General features: G+C 39.4%; 2 protein-coding genes across 5 annotated transcripts in view; both read right to left on the bottom strand.

The window, feature by feature from the left end:
• Positions 1–14,441, bottom strand: part of LOC107697881 (netrin-G1-like) — a 102,569-nt gene extending 88,128 nt beyond the window's left edge. For 3 of the 4 annotated variants that reach the window (XM_016498745.1, XM_016498754.1, XM_016498728.1), the window contains exons 1-2: positions 13,848–14,035; positions 6,210–6,921 (exon numbers count right to left, since the gene is read on the bottom strand). In XM_016498745.1, the coding sequence (XP_016354231.1) occupies positions 6,210–6,455 (246 nt within the window). In that variant the 5' untranslated portion in view covers positions 6,456–6,921; positions 13,848–14,035. Of the gene's footprint in view, positions 1–6,209; positions 6,922–13,847; positions 14,036–14,151 lie in introns of those variants that run through there. The other variant, XM_016498737.1, reaches the window with a different exon arrangement.
• A 5,771-nt stretch (positions 14,442–20,212) lies between these two features.
• Positions 20,213–21,336, bottom strand: LOC107697790 (protein arginine N-methyltransferase 6). Its single transcript, XM_016498655.1, has one exon. The coding sequence runs from the start codon at positions 21,319–21,321 to the stop codon at positions 20,254–20,256; it is 1,068 nt and encodes a 355-aa protein (XP_016354141.1). The 5' UTR covers positions 21,322–21,336; the 3' UTR covers positions 20,213–20,253.
• Between the last annotated feature and the right edge of the window lie 1,611 nt (positions 21,337–22,947).

The following is a 22,947-nucleotide window of genomic DNA, read 5'->3' as shown; positions in this document are numbered from 1 at the left end:
AGATAAGATGGTACACTATATGCATGTATTTATGTGTGACGTATGGGACTTTATTGTATAATATAATGGGAAATTTCCAATGGCTGGTTCTGTTGTCCTCTCCATTCTACTTATTTTTCGGCAGGTACAAAAAACTGATGACACGTTGTCAGCGTGCATTATGGGATAGCAGCATTGGGGAAATACATTCTTATCTTTTTGTAGCAGCCAGTATACTTAATCCATGTCCTGTTAGAGTTAGATAGAACAAGAACAAGAAGCTTCTACAGCAGGAAATACTACTTCCTGTTACTGCAGGAACGATATCACAAGGGTGAATAAATTCAAAGAGGGTAAACGACTAACAGATCTGTGTGTGTATTGTCATGGTCCAATCTGCTACCCATCCTGTCATGGCATTTTCGTCTGAGTGACTAAACGTATATAGCAAATATTCATTTGGTGGCTATTCATTGGGGTGTGCAAAGCTACATAGGGGGCGCTATAACATGACAAGTTGTCAGCGGGTGTCACTGTAGATAAAATGGATAAGACAATGCTTACCTGAGTTAGGTCACAGCATTAAAATGATAAGCATTCTATTTATAGATCAGTGTCAACATGAATGCAAAGACAGTTGTCAAACCTTATTCAACAGCACAGCCGGTGACACAATGCAGAGCAGCTAATAAAGCATAATACAATTTACTATGCCCTTCTGAAAGTATATTTTTGTTGCAACAGCTGTTTGAAGACCAAATGTACAATTTCCACACTTCAGCCTTGATAGTGGGTTTCCCGGTGATCCATTTTCTAACATAAAACCAGAGAATTTTTATGGCCCTTCTCTTTTCTGCGACAGGCAAAGGGATGGGTCAGAACAAAGTCATTCTGCAGGCCCCCTGGAGCAAGCAGAGGTTAAGTGCCTTGCTCGATGCCCCACATCAAGGGAGACCCTTCAGTACTATTTGAACCCAGCTGTTTTAATTCATAATGCCAAGCCACCAAACAGCTGACAGTGTACAGACGTAGACAGCTATTATTCAACTCGTGCAGTGCTATATAGTGGTTGACAAATTTGAAAAATGGCAAATATCGGCCGATATTTGGCATTTTTCAAATATCGGCATCGGCCGATAAGTTTTTCTGTTTGGCCGATGTGTTAGAGGCGGGACTTTTATTTTGACGCCGCTGAGAACGGCAGCGCATGAACGCACAGTGCTCACATTCTCCCTCTTGTTCGCTGTCATCGTTCAGTTCTGTCTAATATGGATAGAAGTCTATCTAATAATCAGACAGAACTGTTAAACAAAGGAATTAAAAGGTATACAAAAAAGTATTATGACGATTGCTTTAATATTATTAGTAATAGAAAGGCAAACATTATAATACTTTCTCGTTTGCCGTCAGCATTCAGCAAATACGCATTTATATCATTTAAACAAATCTTTGAATGATTAATGAACATTTAATTTCACAAACGTTGCAGACTTAGTCAAATCTAGATCTTGTGAAGTGTGCATTTGTATCCTGCATGATCTCGTGTGCTCTGCGTGATGGTCTGTCCATATGAATTGAATGCTGACAGGAGGAGAGTTCAGCTTCACTGGAGACGCGCGATCGACAAACTTTAAACTCGTGATTTCAAATTATGCTACACTTTATGCATTTGCCCACCGTCATATATTTATGTCATTTTCATTGCGTGCTATATGTAAAATGAGTGTTACCTTGGCTTTATTTGTATACAAAAAAAATATATGATTCCCAATGAACACAACTTCGCAAAATACTGAATAAAATTATATTGGCTTTATATTGGCCATCGGCCACCCTGCTTTCCAAGATATCGGCATCGGCTGTCAAAAAACCCGTATCGGTCGACCACTAGTGCTATACATAAGTAGTGATACAAAAGTCTAAAATCAAGAACATGATGAAGAATGTAAATGTAAATTAAATATGCTTCTGCTAGACTTTCAAAGAGCTGAACCGTCAAAGCATTCTTCGATGTCATACATGCTCTATGTCTTATGCCCGGTTCAGACTACACGATTTTAGCCCGATTTTGGCATAATCTGCTTGATGTAGGGTGTCGTGGGGATTCGTAAACGACAATGGGCGTTGGGAGGCAAGATTCAATCGTTTCATCTCGTGTAGTGTGTCATGACAACCGATGCCACGTCTGCGATGCTTCACGACTTCACCACAGAAAGACTAGCATGTTTAATATTTTTTTCCATCGTCCACAACTAGTTCCCTCACATCTGTGACATGGCCAATAGGAGCAGAGAAGCGCCTTTGTACATGCTTTCAAACATGCCGAAACAAAAGAGAGACAATGGTATCGGTCCTGCTAGGTGGAATTTTACAATGGAGGAAATGTTCGTGGAGCTACGGCAATAATACTCCTGCATTTATGATGTTTCCTTGAGGGACTACCGCGACAGAGTGTTCTGTTTTCTGATGATAAAACGGCAAAACAGGGCAAAAATGCTGTTTGCTAGCCATTGTTTGTTTACACTCATGGCACGTTCTGTCTATTCCCACCGTATCGAGGACAGCACGCATGCCGTTAAAGACGGCAAGCGGTGAATGGTCGGGCAGCAATGTGTAGTCTGACATGGTTCTTGTTCACGACACGACAAGATTTTAGGAGACAAAATCGCATAATCTGACACAATGATTGACGTAACTGACAAAAAAATTGTGTCTGAACCAGGCTTTACATTTTTATTCTAGAGGGTTGTTCTAACGCCTGATTAAGATTGATAATTCTATCTGATTTGTTCACTTTTTGAGTGTTAGGCTCTGATACCAAGCAGCCACTTTAGTCAGCCATTACAGCAGCCTTTGATTTCTATCAGCTCTACAACTGGGCTAAAAAGAAAACAAATAAATATATCAATCATGTGGCACAACTACTCAGATGTTTAACAGCTCTATTGAAAAGTAATTAATTTTTCAATAGTGTTAAAATGCAAATATTTGCCTCAGTCCATTCATGAAAGTCAGCACTTTTGAAAAGCTGCTTTGTGACTGGTTTTGTGCAATCTCTCAGCATGAATTCGGCATGAATAAACTATTTGATTAAAGTTGAATGTCACCATTTGTCTGAGACTACACTGTATTGGCAGGAGCCTTTTCCCCTCGGCTTTCATTGAGACACACATTTAAATATGAGAGGAGGCATATTGTAGCTGACAGCACACTCAAATCTCACTGAAATGTCAATGCTAAGCCACTTGAGGAATGGCACTGCTCTAAGAGAAGGCTGATGAACCAAAATGTCTTCCATCACTCCCTGAGCTCTGCAATATCACTCAGAAATATGCAGGAAAAGGTCAGAATTATGTATCAAAACATAAATAAAGCGGAGTCACTTTATAGAATAATGAAAGCTTGAGTAATGCTGCAATGGGACAATCTTCAGCTGAAAGCCATTATGATTTTTTAACCACAATCTAGTTTTCTTTCTTTAACTGTGTAATTGTTTCATTATCCTTATTAAAAACAGCTATGCCATTCAGATCTTCTTTCTAGGATGTATAATATCACATGATGAAAGGAGAGGTCTTCTGAGGCTGTTGCATTAGTGAGGAGCATCTCGCTGAATTGTGTCAAGCCACATGACTGATGAACAAGCTTTTTGAATTACATCTAACTGTAAATATGAAAACCATTGCCAAATTTGTTTTAATGGTCCTTTATCGTGGTGCATGAGGTCTTCTTTTTTTTTTTTTTTTACTGAAACTGGCTGTACTGATAGTTAGAGAGTTCACATCCAATATCGAGAGGCAAGTGTGGAAAAAAAAGTGTGAACATGGAGAAATTGGGAAGCAAGGTGACAGAAATGGCTGATAGCAGTGACCAGGTTGGAGCCGTTTGATTAAAGTCTAAAGATAGTGGTGGCACAGACCAAAGCAGCATTTTAGGCAGGTCTTAAATTTATTCTAGCAATTGCTGGCAGACAGTGTAAAGACCTGAGCAGAGGTCTAACATGAGAGAATTTCAAGAGGTTAAATACAAGGGCAACTTTTTGGATACGCTCAAAGGGCCAAAAGCTTGAGGTGGTGAGCATTAATTATAAAATGTTAGAGACATTTCCTTTAAAAGTTTAGATGTTGAGACAGAGAATAAGACATACAGATTGTGAGCAAGTTTGAGATGTTTTGGTGTAAATAGAGAAGCGGGGCCGACTACCACCCCACTAGTGAGTGTGCACAAATTGTGATAAAGTATATGTCCTCAACTGACTTGCAATGACATGTTATCCAAGTCTAAAAGTCTTTGGCATTAATTCCACAATTTCGGACAACAAAAGTACACAAACATTCAGAGACAAACAGCACTGTCTAAAGCACAGATTCCACTTAAAGAGTGTCTGAGCAGGCATTATTATGTTGTGTAGGGCACGAGGGTCAAGTTTTTGCCATAGAGAAGGTCATCACCCATGGCAGTATAAAAGCTTTTCACAAATGGATCTGTCCAGCTTCCTGCGCTTCAGATTGCAGGGTAAAGCATTGGTCTCTCCAGTGCTTGGTTTTCTCCAGCCTGGAGCGGGTTCGCTGTCTGCCTGCGATGGCTGTTACAGGTCTAATCAGAGGAAACAGCCCAGCAGCCTCAGAGAGGGAGGGAGAGAGAAGCCCATGGCCAGCCTGAGTAGAAATCAATTACGGAGGATTGAGCTCTTGTATAAAGAACACTAATGGCAATAGCCGGAAATAAAAGAATGATTACAGACATCATAAAAACTGTTATTGGCATAATCAGTATATCTATGTAATGTCTGCTGCCAATTTATGGCTAACAGCACAGAAATTGATCGGACTCGATGCACTGGCAGAAAACCGAGTGGATTTCAAGGCTGGACAATTGCAATTTATGTTGCTTAACAACAAGGGGGCCTGATCAACTAGCAATATCAGAAATGTTTTACAATAAATATTTTATACTTGGCCTATGAGTCTACTCAACTGTTAAATCAGGTTTGTTGCAACTAGGAACTATATTTCTATTATAACAGCCACAGACATTTTATAAGTATAAGTAATACTGGGGCCAGGAATGAAGGCAGGCATGACCACAGTGCATGCTGTTTGTGAGACATCTGTTATTGCAATACTAACTGACTGGTGTGCTGGGGTAAAATTATGTGTCAATTTATTTTACTATGGGCCCTTGGGAAACCAGAGAGCAGAGCTATATTGTGACATTGACCCTCCAAAATGGATAACAGCCCTTGCTCTAACCTTGAGAATCTATCAGAGAGAGTCAGCATTTTCAAAAGTGCCTCCCAGATATGGCTCTGAATAATGTATCCTATGAATAAAACACATTAGCGACAAAACATACTGAATAATTCACTTTTTACTCCCTGCACGCCAGATATTAGGTCCTCTGTCACTCAGCGGACTCTCATTGGACTGTCCCACTCCACTCGTTATTTTCACCTCTTAAATACTGTAAACAGCCTCTCACTCACTCTCTGAACCTGTAGTTAAACTTCAGATGTTAGGCATTGAGTCTTCGAAAACACACACACAAACACACACACTAGCACACTGATTACCATTAACTCATTTCTAATAGTGCAGGCCAGGTGTGAGTTTCAAAGAACCGTGTGTAAATGTACAAATGACATTTTTCTAATTAAACACTTAAGACTTGCCCATAAAAGACATGCAGCTCACCTCCTCAAAAAGAGACAGACTTTTTAAGTGCCTCGTTCATCAATCTCTCTCTCTCTTCTTCTATCTCTAACTCTTTTCTAGTTCTCATTTTCAATGCTAACGACAGACAGCATTTTCTCCACAAAGGCCTAATGAAGGCTTCCACCAAAGATGAAACAAGATAATTAACCATATAAATTGAAACAGTCGATGACCCGGCACAGGAAGTGGACACCATTTACACTAACACAAATGTGACTTTAACTGAGGTTTCATCTGCACTACTCTTGAGTCTTTATTAGCAGTTATAATGGCCTAAATGAATGAAATCTACTTTGTCAGGTATTTGTGAGCATCTCTGTTCCTACTGGTTGTAGAATATGCAGATCAATCCCACAACTTCAAAACTGTTTAACTGTATGTGATAGTCTGTATGTGGCACCATGAATATATTTGCATATCAAATGTCAAGCACATTAATAAATGATATAAAATGAGATGAAGCCACAACAAGTAGTAAATACACTGTAGGTGCAATCATATGATTCATTCACTCACCAGGGTGCAGTAGGTCTCTGGTGGGTCTCCACAGGTGATGTTGGGTGGGTCAAGAAACACTTTTAGGTACTTGGTCATGTCCGCGGCTTCCGGCTGACAGGCCATGTAATACCAGATTGGGCCTTCGTCCGTGTAGCCTTCTGACTTGCACAAGTCGTAGTGTCCCCAGGTTGTGGGATAGTGCTGCGTGGCCTGACAAACTGTCAGCCATGATGCCTGCAGTGTCAAGAGCAGTGGGAAACGCATGGCTGCTTCCTTTATTCGGGCCGCCCCTCCAACAGACTATTCACTGTGATGTAAAGTATCCGTCTGCGCCCTTCCTCTCAAAGATGCATGAGAGAAGGAGAGATAGAGAAAGAGGGAATGGTGAGGAAGATCTGGGTCTGGTTCACAAAATAATCCTTTTGTTGAACGTGGGACAGAAGAGGTGCAGCAGCATACCAGCTTCCCTTTGGTCACTGTAAGGTCGTCAAGACCGATGCTTCTGTCTCCACCTCTGGTCTTTATTGTGTCTGCTGGGAAGGGGCAGGTTCAGGGTGCCAGCAGAGATAAGAGAAGTGGAAGCAGAGAAGACAAAGTGATCGGTCGGGCTGGAGAGAGAGCAAGGCTTCTGACACTCTGATGAATCGACTCTCTAGCTGGATGTTGACTGACAGCCGTCTCAGCTTTGCCTTCTGTCAATCATCCTTTACTGCAGCTTGGCATCTGCACTCTGCACAGAAAAATGAGAAAGGTGATGGTGAATATCAGTTAGGGGATAGAGTTTGACAGGAAGGGGAAATTAGTGCTCCGACTACTATGAGGTGGTGCCAGTCAGGTGTCTGCTGTGCATTGTGAGAAACATCAGATATCTAAAAGGCCATCAAAGAAAACGTGATCTGGAGAGCTTTCATGCATTCACTCGTGGCATTACCCATAATCCCCTGCAGACCCATTCTCTTCCACTGTAACTACACTCAAAACGCTCTTTTGATACTGAATATAGACCGACAGCTACATGTATCACTAAATGAAATTACAGGATGTAGAGGGTTCAGGTCAGAATTCAGAGTATAAGTGCAAAGCTGATTATTGATTGGATGCCTTTTGTATAGGAATTGATGAAATTGTGAATAGGAGGCAAAATCACAAGGTTACTCTCACAAAAGTTACTATAGAAACACGTTATCTGCTGCTCAGCAGCAAGCTGAAGTCACTTCGGTGACCCTAAAGGAGGCCTGTAAACTGCTTCTGTAAGGATATAATAATGTGAAATGCACAACATTAAATGTTTTTATGAAAACTAGCTCACAATCTAAATATTTCACAGTATGCATTGCACATTGAAACCACCACCACTGATGCTTGACTGATTGTTTACACACACACAGTTGAAGCAGAGTTGATCTGAACTTGAAAACAGCCCTATTAGGTTGAACCAATAATTTTTATTTCAGAAAGTGAGTAATACCTTTCTAACTTTGGAATAGTAGATTTTTATATATTTATATATTTTAGTGGAGATGAAGAATGCTTTTTAGATAAAGATTAACTTATTTATGGATTCTTACGGTCCCACAATGCCTTCATTCCTACTGTAATGAACAGATATTTCATCTGAGTTCATCCAGAATCATCCAGTGACTCATTCTCTGAGGCATGTGTGGGGTCTTTGAATGGTAGGTCTGAAAATACAAAGCTGCAACAAGTAATGGAATTTGCAGAAAAAAACTCAACTTCAACAAAGTTCTGCTTTTATCTGTTGTGCTTTAGAACAGTAAAATGATGCACTGAAGTAAAACAAAATACAAAATAAATACTACATAGAAGGAGAAGCCAGAAAAGGATCCATGTCTAAGGTCTTGTGAGATCTGAACAACTGAATGTTTAAAAATAAAAATAAAAAAAATATCAAAGGCTCATTCACTTTTTTTGTTTTACTGTATTTGATTCTAATTCTACAGTAGCCTACATTGCAAGGCGTACACTGATTACTCTGATAATGTTTAAAGAAATCTAAATGTCTTAAGTGGTGCTCTTTTAACATGGAAAACCAGATCGACACCTAGATATTTATGCTTGCTATTCACATGTTGCTTTGCATATACAAACTGTTAGGTTATTCAATGTATATGTCTATTTACATCAGATTTCTAACAATGAAGTCTTTACTAAAATGAAAAAACCTGAAATCTGTTAGCATTCCCCTTCATTCCAATGGCATGTCCTCCAAAACAAAACTGGGAAAATTGTGGCGATATAGCAAAAAAGGGTATTTTGTCAGAATACTTTTGAATGGTCTTCCATGAAAAACTTAATTTATTTATTTGCATGTGATCTCTTAAAGAAAGGTTTTCATAATGAGCCAATTTCTGATAGTTAAGAGTTTTGTTGTCCGTAAATGTGCTCATTGTCAACATCAGAAGATTGATTTTTTTTCGGACAATCATTATACCCATCACACAATGTGTAACCATTTCTACCATATGAAATGTTTTTTAGATTCAATTAGTTTGTAACCCATTGGCTGTCTGCTAAGAGCAATCGTTACAGAGCAGTTAGAGTCATCCACGTGCGTTTTGCAAAAACACAGTTTCTGCACAGCACAGCTACAAAATACAGTGAGAGCAAAGGTTGCCAGTTCCCCCTGACGGAGGCTGGCAGGGGGATAATTGACGACGACCTACCAAACGTTCTCAAAGCGGTGACCAGGAGCGATTTAGTGCTTGTTAATTAGTCTGTCCAGTCAATACAGATGCTGACCCCACTCTCATCCCATCACCAGCCCCACAGTAATCAATTAACCTTGTGAGCCCCAAACGAGGTGGAGCGGTGAGTCAGATCACAGCGCAGTCTCGCAGTGGACCACCCTCAGACGGGAGCTCTTTTCTCACCAGATCAAAGCTCATGCACATTCTAGTGCAGAAGGGATAATGTGAACAATCATTGTCACTGTAAAATCACAGAACAGGGAGTTGAGTAGGGTCATAATGGAGCATAATCTCCAATTAGAAAAACATGGAGCATGAAATCACATTCTGACTGTTGAGCAAAGCTGCCTAAATAAAAGGGTGTTTGGTGCCAGTGGATGAAAGAGTTCATCATAAGGCAAATATTTTAGGATCAGAGATGTACTTAAACTTTGAAAAGCACAGATTAGTCACATTAGCTGTAATGAAAACCAGAACAAAAGTATGCTTTAGGGAGGAAAAAATAAAGAAAAAAAAACACTAAATGAAAGAACATAATTCAGTCTGTTTGTTTCACTGCTTAACTTAGACATTTAACCTATGGATTAATCCAAATGAATACATGTAGAATTGGTAAAGGTCCGTTTATTATGAATCTTAAAGCATGGACATGTCCTATTAAAACTCATCACATCAATCACAACGACCATTATCCAAGACTATGGATGGAGGGTGTGATTAGATCCTCCAGATTTACCAAGGACAGAGTGAGGAGACAGGGCGGGAAAGAAGGAGACAGCAGGAGAGAGGGAAAGAGTAGGTGGGACAAACCTCTTAACAGCTGTAATGTTGAGGATGGGGGACAAAAAATTGAAAATTTGCTTTTCAAAATGCTTTTGGCATGCAGCTCTCGATGGGCACAAAATTCATCTGAGACACTGAGGAAGGGAAGGGAGAGAGAAAGACAAGGGAGGAGAGAGGAAAAGAGGACAATGTAATGAGCCATTAGAGATACAGGGAGGATAAGTTTCTAGGGCACATTAAAGATCACGCGAGCCCACTTGTTATCACTTTCGATGATCCATATATGAATCCTCTTAATTATTCTGCGCTGCCTATGGTGATGTGGCTGGTGCAGAGTGCAGAATGCATTGTGACACAGAGCAGGGTGATTTGAGGCGGGTCACCTCATCTAACATCTATTTTGTTTAACACAGGACCCTGATGAGGGGATTCACAAACAATCTCATCGTTTAATCCCACTATGACAGGGAAGTCATATGCGTCATCTGCTGGGTGCCTGGTTTAGTATGGGGGGAAAACAACAACCATAGTTACATGGTAATTTTTACGAGTCTATCTATCTATCTATCTAGTCGCATTCCACTGTCATTTTCAGACAATTTTTTTTTTACTATTTACATATTTAAAAATATGCAGTCTCTTATCTTGTTGCTATAATATAAAATGAATGCTTATATTCATTTTATATTACATGAAAAAACTTAATATAAAAATTTATTATATATATATTTAAATTTGTTTTCCTTTATTCAGTTGGTAAGCAAAAATCATGTCTGGATTTTTTATTTTTTGCTTTAACTGTAAAAGCAACAAACAATCTAAAAACTTTTAGCCAAACTTTTTAACAAGACTTTTTTTTCCTTTCAAAAAAATAGCAAAATCGAATCTATCTACACATCACCTATATAGAAATCAATTTGCTTGGCAACCGCAGGTGGACAATGCATCCTCACAGTCAACAAACCAAAAACCACATGACAAATATGCATCCCTTTTCATGCAGGTGAATATGTATTTAAGAATGAGAGCTTTACCAGTAAGCCACGTTAATATTTTATTTAAACCGATAAATCGTTCACAGATTTCATATGACCTACAGGACTAGGACTAGCGGCTCAGATTTCCTCATCCATTTTATGCTGTGAAGCACATCCTTCCCTTTCTTGATGTCCACTTCGATCTTGTTCTCTGAGCTACAGAAGCATACCTTCATGTCTAAACCTCATATAGGTGCTCATAAACATCAGTTCTACTAAACTAGGCCTTCCAGAACAGATCCATGTCTACTTTTAATTTGATTACATATCAAATTTTATAAACCACCCTCCATCTTCTATCCCAAAATCCTTTTTCCTGTCACCACATTTCTTTCTCTGTCATTCATGTCTCAGCTTGTGATAAAGACGGAGGTGCAGCGCTCGATGAGATCTGCTCTCTAGGGATTTCAGCGCCCACCTGCACAGGATCAGTGATTCTACCATAAACAGCCTGCCAATATGACAGGTCTCATAAATAAACATCGAGTGCAGCAGGGAGTGAGTATGTTTTCCCTAAACATGACAGCCCAACACATACACCCACAGAGTCTGATGATCTCTGCTCTAATCCAGACTTATCCACAGCACAACCATCCACTCCTCTGTGTCACCTCTTCTAATATTCAGATGCAAGATCTTTCTTTCATCATAATGTGTGGCAATTGCAAGCAGAAGACTTGATGACGGCTGCATGTGACTTAGCCTGTCAGTAGAAGGCAAAATCAGAGCACAGGTTTGTTTACACTCCATGACTGCTACTGAACCTGGCAGACCTCCTATCCCATAATGCAATCTGATTGTCTGCAGCAGACCGGTCCCTGGCCTCGCAAGAAAGGGATCTCCCTTAGCGCAGCTGCTAAGCCAGGCTTGACTTCTCCCTCGCTTGCTCTTCATTCTCCCTCTCTTTCTCTCATCTCATCCTTGGCATGTTCTGTCACTTTCTGTTCATGTGTGAAGGCACAGGCCGCTTGACAGGGCGACTCTCGACTCTAGCAATGCCATTTGTGGTGTAGCTTAATCTCATCCTTGGCATGTTCTGTCACTTTCTGTTCATGTGTGAAGGCACAGGCCGCTTGACAGGGCGACTCTCGACTCTAGCAATTTGTGGTATAGCTTAGCTTCAGGAGTTTGTTTCTCAATCTCCACTCACAAAAGCCTACAATGCCCCTCCGCTCAAGACATCACCCTCCACTGCCAAGCGCACACTTTGCTGTGACATCGGAACATGTTATGCATTATTAAGTATACTTTTCCTAAAAGGCTGATGTGGCATTCAGTTTTTGTTGCGATATGTCAGACTGCTCAAAATATCCCACTGGAGAACGAAGCCTGAAATCATTATCTTGGGATGTTGAGAATAATTTTGCACTGAACAGAAAGCTTGCAGCTCAAATGCATGCTATTATTTTTCTCTTTCTGGCTACTTTCATGATAAACTTCTGATGATGATTGATACTTACAATTCCACCACTCACCATATGAATATTTTGTGAGTAAACATGACTCAAACAAAACCTCTACCCTATGCCTTTTCGCTTGAAGGTTGACTAAAAAAGTAGACTGTAATGACAATTGCACTGATTATTCTAAAAATCAAATATTTTATGTCAGAATCTATTCTAGCCTCTTTCTATCATCTGTGGACATTTTTATGAACAACAACATTTTAGGTTATGAATTGTGAGGAGTCGGCTGCCTCCCCCCTAATTATCAGCATCACCCCGTCCCTTAATCGCCGCCCTTCGCCAGGCTCCTGACAGGAGTGGGTGCGTGAGAGAGGAGGGGCGCTGAAATAGCCAGGGCTGGCGGCGTGTGATGAGGCACACCTGAACCGAATGGAGCCTCATCACCGCCGCTGTTAAAGGCCGAGCGCGCCTCTCTTCAGGAGACCGGTCTCTTCCCCGTGCATTCACGCTGGTGTCCTCGTGGGTCCAGGAAGGGCTCGTTGAGGGATCTCCGTAGCGCCGAAGATGCGAGCTTCCGGATGAGAACCGTACCCGTTACACAACCGTCGGGCCAGGATGCCGGGCCGTCCAGTCCCTTCAAGCGCCGTGGGCAGAGCGAAGGATGAAGTCGATGCCAGAAGCTGCCGCCCCTCGCGTCCCGGACCGGAGAGGGGCACGCGTGCGGCCGCCGGACTCCGCCCCTTACCTGGATCCTTCCTTCCCGAGCACTGCCCCACCTTCACGTATCCCGCAGCACGACGAGGACACCAGATCCCGTTTATTTTGAACACCATTCCCTTTTGGATACTTTATTCCCTGTTTTTGTTATTTTTCTGTTAATAAAAGCCTCTCCGAGGCCTGACGCCACACCCACTGTGTCTGTCGTTTGCTCCTCCCGCCACAGAATGTATAAAAGCTGTATGCATGCAGAATGAATATATATATATATATACACACACCACTTAAGTATTTAATGTCAGCTTGTTCAGAGCAAATCTGTTTATCAATCCCACACAAGCAGCCTGAACTGTACACACACTCGGAGAAACGTTATGATGAAACCAGGAACTATATTAAAAAAAAGAAGAGTCTATCATTATTAATTCACTTTTATTTTTAAAGTAAACTTGCATTCAAAATAAACCAGAAGTGGACATTATTTCGAACTCCAGCAGCATTTGCTAAACACTATTTAAACAGTACTGTGTAAATTCATTCTTAAAGAGTTTGTTCAAGATTTATATTCAAGAACATGTTTTACTTTAACGGATTAAACCAAATTAGAGCATAGCAGGCAAGAGTTAACAGTGCGTGAAAGCAACCTGGTCGTAGAAAGACAATTAAACGTATTATGGCCGCAAGGGGGCGCTTCCATTCGCATTCTTTCATAGGAAAGTCCACTCTCCAAGGTGCTGAAATCATATTCGGTTCGCATACATTTTCTACTTGCATATCACAAATACGTTTTCCATGTTACAGTCGAGCTTCTAAGTATCAGCAGCCTATTAAAGAGGCGCAGTACTAGGCAATATACCACAAACTATTCTGAATGAAGCCTGAGGAAAGTTAAAGCTGCAACGAAATCATATTACTAGATCCCATAAAGTAAAATTATTAACTAACGTATGGCGCCCATATTCACACAAAATCAACCTAAACTTTAAAAGGAAACGGAATACTCACGTTAATGAGATTCACTCTCGATGTGAAGGGTTCCGCGGAGGGCTGTGTGCTCAACAAGTTCATGAATGACCATAGAGGATCCTCTTAAAGACGGCTTGCTAATCTTAATGTGATGAGTTATGGGGAAAAACGGAATCCCCCCACACCTCCACCCGAACTAAACGGGCTGACTAAACACAGCGGCTTAAAGGTGTCTCGCGGCACGTCAATCTTTTCTTTAAAAAGACGTTATCGAAGCGGAAATTTCTTCAGGTAAACTTCAAATTAAATGTTTTCGGTTCCACCAAAATGAGCATAAATTCACCTCTGCGTGTGTCCCAAACAGTGCAAACTCATAAATTCCACAATTTCTCCTTCTTCATTGTTTTTTTCTTCTGTGAGTTTCATAACAATCACCTCAGAGCCAGTAACCGTCCTGACTAAACTTTAAATAGCCAAGGATCCGTTCTTCCTTGCGGAAAGAACGGTTTTTTTTTTCAACCGCCCTCTATCCAAAAAACAAGAGACTCCCTTCTTGTTTGCGGGGATAACGACAACCAGTTCTTTTGTGATATTTTCACTATTTCCTCGACGTTTTAGAAGTGAGCGAGACAAGAATCGTACCAATTAGACCCCCCCCCGCGCCGTATTTTCACTATTTCCTCGACGTTTTAGACGTGAGCGAGACAAGAATCGTACCAATTAGACCCCCCCCGCGCCGATAATATCCTCACGCGCATTCCCTCACGCGTCTATACCGCGAGTGTTCGGCGGGAAATGATGGCTGGGGAAGATTACGCACATAGATGGACACTCCACACACACTCTCTGCTTTTACACATCCACTAAGCCCTCACTGTTTTCTGCACATCCTCTGTCCCTCTCTCTCTTCCAGCAGTTCAAAACTCTGATGGGACTTCAGCAAAGACACAAACCGGACAGAAAACAGTCCCCCTTTTGTATTCTAACAAATGGCGAGGGAGATGGGTTACAGATAGTTATATATTTCTCTATGATGTAAGGATCTCTTCACTGTAAATACTAGGATATGCTATCCACAGGGTCCTAAAGGTAGCATTTACTTAAGACTTATTATGTTGGGGATTCTATTTATGGTGATATACATAAATTGTAGTTGCTTTTTTAATAATAATAAAATACTGCTGTATAATTTCACATAATATATTTTCTTAATACAATTAATCATATCAACCAGCTAAAATTACTGGTATTAATATAATTAATAATATTAGAAAATAATGTTAAATAAATTTACTTAAACTATTACATTTACTTTATAAAGAGAAAGTTTCATGTTTTAAAGTAAAAAAAACAAAACAAGGAATAAATCAAATAATTTGCTTAAAGTCACACAGATCAGAAATAAATGTAATAATTAAGAAATGTTGTGGATTTGAGTTATATAAGCGACCAGCGTAATGTCTACAAAGTAGAAATAAAGTCCAAAAAGAAGTCAAATTAATTAACTGTTAGAAACAAAAAAGCAAAGTTATCATTGTTTGGAGAGGCTAAAGTAAATTATGCAATGCAAAAACACAGAGTGATGTTCCAACATATAAACTGGTGTAAAAAGCCAAAGTGCCTTTTTTGTTAAATTGTTATTATTATTTTATTTGTATTTATTTTATTTTTAATTTTTTTTGCACGCAACAGCTTAATTTCCGCCAAAAGCTAAGTTCATGCTCACTATCATTATGCAATTAATTAATGGCATTTAAAATATGCACTGCTTAACTTAAATGATTTTAGCAAATGGCTGCAATATAACAAAGAGTGAAAAATTTAAGGGGGTCTGAATACTTTCCGTACCCACTGTATATATATATATATATATTCTTCAGTCAAAAGTTAGTCAAGCGTTTTTTATTATAAAATAATACAAATTCTATAAGCTTTTTTGTTTTTTGTTTGTTTTTGCATTTCATTACTGCACATTCAGAAATGTTAGAAGGCTGTGTGTCCTTTAAAAAAGTTGCCCTCCAGCTATATATATATATATATATATATATATATAAGAATGGCAGGTGACTTCAAAACCACCATGCTTCATTGCATATGTGAAATTAGCATATGGACAGTATTTCTGTGACTTGTCTCTGATTCGCACCTGCACATCCAAATTAGTGATGGAGAAGGAATATAAATTTCCTGTCATGGACCATTTAACCTAAAAGTGGCCAGTCATTAGTTCAGACAGGAATGTCAAGGGACTGATATGAATACCTAAATGCTGCTTGTCTACATAAAAGAAAATTGAAGACGATTGCATAGACTACTAAATAATTAATGTAAAAAACAAACTAGGCCTCTTACGGGGTGACCAAAAATCAGTTCAGCTTCTCGTCATCATGTAAGTCAATCAAATAAGGTCATCTATACAATCAGATGATGTATATCACCAATTGTTGTGCGCCTCTTAAACTCACACTTTAAAAATCAATTGATATCCTTCATTCACAGACGGGCCACATTCGTTGAATGTGTTTACCATTTAATATTCCACACAGCCATGCATCTTAAAATCTATCGTAAAGTTCAATAGCTCGCTGGAGCTACAACTGACATGGACAATCACATGACTGCATCAGCCAGTAGGAGATACAGCCTGTTTCTTTCAGTGCTGTCATACCTTTCAGTTATCTGAGAATTGATGACTGCCTCTCATGTGGCTCATCATTGTCTTTCACATCTGAGAAGAGTATTGGTTTTCATTTGTTCCGTCCAGTGCATTTCTGTCACATGGTAAGAAATATGAAGAGAGATCACTATGAAGTGAGATGTTTTCACAGATGGTTTAACCATTTTCTATAGACAATAACGTCAAAATCTAGTCTAAATTTTCTAATCTTCCATTATGATGCTAACACTTTCATTTATTGTGATCTTTACAGTGGACGTTGGATAACTCATAAAAAAATTCAGGTCATCCAAGATAAGCTTGTTTGTTCATTGGAACAGATTTCAAGAAATGTATCATTATATCACGCTCAAAAATGGATCCTCTGCAGCGAATAGGAGCCGTCAGAATGAGCCCAAACAGCTGTTAAAAACATCACAATAATCCACAAGTAATCCACACAACTTTGGTGCATCAGTTAACGTCTTGAGAAGTGAAAATCTGTGTTTGCATGCAACAAATCCATCATCAAGACTTCAAACTGTTGCTTCCACCTATAATATCGTCCAAATTCGTCCATAATATAACTTTCTCCAGTGAAAAAGTTGTCTTGTCAGAATCAGGAGAAAAATATGCACAGATCAAGCATGTTAGCTTAGCTAAAACAGTTCTAAACAAATACTTCAGTGGATTTTGACAACAGGGGATGGACCTTTTCAATGGAGGAAGTGTTGTTATGGTTTGGTATTTTGGCCAGAATGCAATGGTTTAAAGTTTAAACATTTACATTATGATTTTTCATTGTGGAGGGTTCAGTGATGTAATGCTACATTTCTCCAAATCTGTTTTGAAGAAGAAACTCATCTACATCTTGGATGGTCTGTCAATTCTCCTATTTGCCTACAAAAAAAAAAGCAGCTCCTGAAAATAGGCTAACTTCCGCCAACATAACCAACGTGACCACCTGCTTGCACAGGGAGAGTGACTTCCGTTGGAAGTTACCTAGCTGGGGACTATTTTCAGGCGCTGCGTAATATCATTGCGCCTGCTGCACCCATGGTACGGCAGCAAAGTTCCTTGATTATTACGCCAGAATGAGAGTATAGTTCCTAGCCATATCGGCCTAGAAAATCGCAACTTTTCATTTTCCGTCGGTCTTAATACACGATGTAACTACAGAAGAGTCAAGTTTTAAATAAGAAAAATTTCGAAACTCTTTGGTCATTTTTGAGCGAGATGCTAATGGTCTAATCAGATTCAATGATCTATGCTAAGCTGCAGCTAAAAGTGCTACCACCAGACCCGGAGATCGGCTGAATGGATTCGAAAACGGTAAAACTCAACTGTTTAACTCCTTTACGTCTGGTAATTTTCAACACATTTCAAACTGAGCACCATAATCATTAATTTTTACATTCAAGCTCAAGCCTCTGTTTAAATTTTTTGCCATGGAAATACTCACAGCAGCAGATTATGTTCCTCCAAAACTGATCTCATCAATCATAAAACACACAAAACCTCCAAATCTACAGTAAGCATATTAACCCCACGAAATTAAAATGTGTTTTTAGCTGCTGTTCATTAAATCTTGTGCCTTTTAAGGACCATATGAAGGCAGATATCACACCATGAGAGACCTTCTGTCACTGTGGCTTATTTTAGTATGTTAATGAAAGCAAACCGGCCTGCTAATGATAATGATGACAAATTGTCACTTGGCCATGGAGATCCGCCCAGTGCATTGGGATCTAGTCTTCTAAATTAGGATTTGTCAATAACATGCTTCCAATTTGTCTTCTCACGAATCAAAAATATTGGTTACTGTAACTGGCAGGCGGCAAATGATTTCGCCTGGTTTTTTTACAGTATCATTATTAGCATACCAGGGGGATGTATTGGATAAATTGATATGCCTTTGTGGATAAAACTCATTGAGGCTGTCTAGGAGACAGAGACACAGCTCTGATTTAATTTGCTCCTTACTGTCTACACAACTATTAATAGTAAGATTCAATTAGATGCATTTAATTCTTAAATATGGGAAGATATTTTGATCTATTGGTATTAAATGGAATACTTCAAATCAAGCGTGGCTCTGAAAGAATGTTAATGATGCATCGTTCCAATTAACTGTGACATAACAACATGAGCATGCATTAATACAAAGGAAATGAATGTACTTTGCAACAAATCACTCCAGGTAATTTTTGGGATTATTAACTTCCCGCATCTGAACTGCATTCAATGATAATCCAAATCACAGCTAATAAAATGACTAATGATGATTGGGTCAACAGGTAATTGAGCTTAAGCTTATACATACAACAAATGAGAAACTAGCTTTGAATGTATTACGAGGCCACAAATATCCATCTGATCAGGCCATATTCAACTCCAATCAGTCATGACTTTGTATATAGCCTGTACACATTACACTAAATATTTTGTTTCTATGTCAATAGTATTCTCAGTGCCAAAGCCACTGTAGAGACAAGGATGATATAAAGTTATACACCATTTAGGACCCAACATTCCTGAAATGTGTTCATTACGTATCTTTAACAAGCTATAAATTGGCTATTGGTAAAAATAGTATTGCTCACTATAACTAAATGAGCGTGACCAGAATACATTTATAGGCCTTAACCTCACTGTTGCTTCTCAACCTGCAAATGGCCTTCCAACAACGACTTCATACAGATTCTCCATACTGGACCACACTCTCTCCATTCCTCTCACTACAACACAAAACAATGCTTTAATCTGAGTAAGTACAAACAGTGGGTTGCAACCCAAAAATGGGTCACATGGTCTGGAAGGGTTGTATAAGGGAAAAAACAATGCTGAATGCAAATTATAAATGCAAGGAATCACATATTGTTAAGAAAGCAAAATACTGTACGTGGGCTTATCAATTTTCAAAAGGATAGGATAAAATGCCTCCCATGTAATATGTTGTTAACGTCAAAGGATGTGCATTCAATTAAACTTTAGAGTGGTCACCTGATAATATAACTAAATACTAATATCTGACTCACAGGCTAATAAATCACTGCTGTTTATACATTTAAAATAGTGTAAATTCTCCTATTTGTGGTAATGCAACTAATTGTAATACTAATAAGTGTGATTTTTGAACCACTTTTGCACAAAATAACTCATTTTGAAGGTGCGTTGGGTCACCAGCCAATCCAAACCCAATGATCTAACCTAACCTCACAGACTTGCGAATATTTTCCTAAACTTTATCTTGAAACTGTGAGTGATTAAAGTCCCATGCTACTCGGGCCAACCAAAAGTGAACCGATTTTCTCTTCAAGCCCTGGTAAACAAAAATTGAGTGTTTTACACTTAATTGTTCTCACACAATAAGGAAAATTGCAGAGCTTAGGCAAGCACTGTTTATTTTTTATGACTTTGCGCATGTGCTGTTTGCAGACTGGAGTTTAAACCAGATTTTTTTTTTTCCAGACACTTAACATATAGAATTCCAAGCAACAATTCATAGTGAATTTTGTGCAAAACCAAGTGGGGAAAAAAAACTAACCGAAAAAAAAACCCCTCCAAAAAAAGTGCTAATGGAATTTAGTATTATGTTTTATAATAATCTGCAACTAATCCCGCATTATTTTAAGATCCTACTAGATAATATGAAATTCTACGAAAAATTTATAATTTCAGTATATCCAGTGACTTTTTATTTCATCACAATGAGACTTTTTTTTTTTTTTATTAGCATTCCTTTTATTTGACTAGGGAAATAACTAAAAATAAATAATGGCCAAATCTCTATTTAACTTCTAAATACTGATCAGGAATAGAAAAGGTTTTGGAGTGCCTTTTCTGTTCACCTATCACATAGTCCACACGGATGCATATATGTCTAGAATTCTCCTCAGAGGGATACAAACTGATCTCCCCCTCAACTTTAGTGTCCTGCATCACATCCACAGCATCATCCAGATACAGCACAGCCTGTTTCCAGTGCGTCTCTGGTTTGAAGGGAGATGTGGAGAGCACCAGGGCCTTCTCCTCAGCGGGGAAAGTCACCGTGAACCACACGCAAAAGGCGTGGATGGAGGACGAGCCGAAGCACTGGCAGCTGAACACGCCTCTCACATTTCTGAGCTGCTCCAGCGTGACCGTGTTCAAATCCAGCTCGGCAAACTTGCACGGGTGGGAGAGCACATCCTCCACCGTCACCGGATTCACAGTGATGTCTTTGTTCATGATGCACTTCCTGGCAAAGTCGGTCATGCAGGACATGTCCACGCCGTACTGTCCTTTGACGGTGCTCCAGAAATTCAATCTGCCCTCCACCACCAGATCGTTTATAGGAGCGATGTAGAGATCCGCCCGGGACGGTAATATGAGGCCACCGGGTTTGAGCCACTTATCCCGGGCGAAGATCACGGAGTTCAGCATGGATTCGTGGAGGAGCGCGTAGCCCATCCATTCGCTGACGATCACATCCACCTGTTCTGCCAGCTCGATCGTCTCTAGTGTGGCTTTAATGACTTCGATTGTGTCCTCCATCTGATTCAGTTTTACGATCCTCACAGCCTGATCGGCGATCGAGCTCGCTTCGACTGCATAAACCTTCCTTGCCCCTGCTTGCGCACAGAATAAGCTCAAGACGCCGGTACCCGCTCCCACATCAAGCACAACTTTCCCCTCTATTGACTTACTGTTTTTAAAAATACCCATTCTGTACGTGTTAGTGCGCACAGTGTCTGCAATCATCTCTTCGTGAATAGTGACATCGGAGTAGCTGTCAAAGTACATGTAATCCTCTGTACTCCTATCTAATTTTCTTTTCTTGGTACCGTGCTGTGACATTTCCCACAAGTTTGTCATGCGTCTTTAATTTTCCCAAAGTAGCTTCCGTATCCGAAACGCAATTTGAAAGGCATCATGGGAAATGTAGTTTTTAAACACAGCCGTGTGACTCGGAAAGAACGATAGCCAGTTTTTAAATAAACTACACTTCCCATGAGCGGCAAGAAAATACTAGAAAGCATTTTATTTATTTAAAAAACAAACACTTTATGTATACGTTGTTGTTAGTTTACTTTGCTATAGTCGTTTTTGCGACTCAAGTCGTTTAGCTAAATGTGACAACCTCCCCTTAAGAACATGTGGAGACAACTCCCATGGAAAGATAATTCATAAATAAACTAAACAATAATTATATTCTGAAAAAGCAAATTATTTTAGGTGCTGGGTTAGTCTGTGTTAAATAGGCTATAATTATTGTTATCTATAAACAATATTTAGAGAGGGAGGGGGAGGAGGCAGCCTATCTGATACTTAAAGTGACAAAGTACATAATAGATCCTGTTCGAGACCTATATGCAAAACAAATGTACCACTAACACTTTAGTCACAATATATACATGCGGTTATTTAAGTTAATGCTGCATGCTGGCCCACACAAATAAGTGGATTAAGCCTGATAAATTCACATTTTTTTTACAGTGAGTGTCTAGCATTGCTGTCTGCCTGTTTGGCAGTAGTTTCAGGACAGCTGTTTAAACTGACTGTGCCCAGCTGTAGCTGTACTAACATAACACTAGGGCTCCGTCTGAGCCAAACTGCATTTTCCACCATGACGGATAGCATGATCTGCTTTTAACCTTAATAAAATAGCACTGCCTCACCCTCGGCCGTCACTCTCCCCACACATGCTAAAGGCTACACACTGACAGCAGGCTATTCCTCTTGAATACAGTGTGTTTTATGATTTCTTCTGCTTTATCTATGGTGATAAATGTTCACGGTTGGATTATAAGATCTGGCCTTTTTTCAGCATTGTCCTCAAGTTGAACTCACGGAGTAAGAAGTCAGAGGAAAAGGGAACACATTGGTTATCATTATATGACACATATTCACATTTCTATTAATGGAAAATGTAAATATTATACAGGGATAATTCAGTATATATGTGAATGAGAATTACAGCACTGTATTCATGAAGCTAAAGAAAATAAAAACAGTTGACAAAATGAAAATTCACAAAATTCAAATGTTCTATTTTCTAAATGCATGTTATAGATCTTATTGTGAACAATTCATGTATGTTACATAAAAAAAATACAGTGCAACAAAAACAACAACAAAAAAACAAAGTCCTCTGCCTCTGGATGTGTCACAATACAGAAGAAAATAGAAAAGATCTATCACTACTTCCGTTTCATTATGACTTCGCAGTCAACATGACATCAAAATTGACCCTATTTACTTTCTGAATGCACATTAATCGACTTATTTTAAACAATTCATCTGTTCATTAGGTCACGCAGACTATTTAACAATCTTATTAGTCAAATAGCTATTTAGGTATTGTTTCAGCAAACTAGCATTTAGTCTGGCTCCATTCTGGTAAAGCTCAATTTCACCATCAGATCAATTCCTGCCGTCATTGAATATCTGTTTCACTTGGAAATAAGTCACATTACAGAAGAAAAACAATAAGGACATCAA

The sequence above is a fragment of the Sinocyclocheilus anshuiensis genome, unplaced genomic scaffold, assembly GCF_001515605.1.
Source record: "Sinocyclocheilus anshuiensis isolate Anshui unplaced genomic scaffold, SAMN03320099.WGS_v1.1 scaffold886, whole genome shotgun sequence".
Lineage (NCBI taxonomy): Eukaryota > Metazoa > Chordata > Actinopteri > Cypriniformes > Cyprinidae > Sinocyclocheilus > Sinocyclocheilus anshuiensis.
Note: the sequence above shows the minus strand (reverse complement) of the source record. Positions and strands in the feature narration are given on the sequence as shown.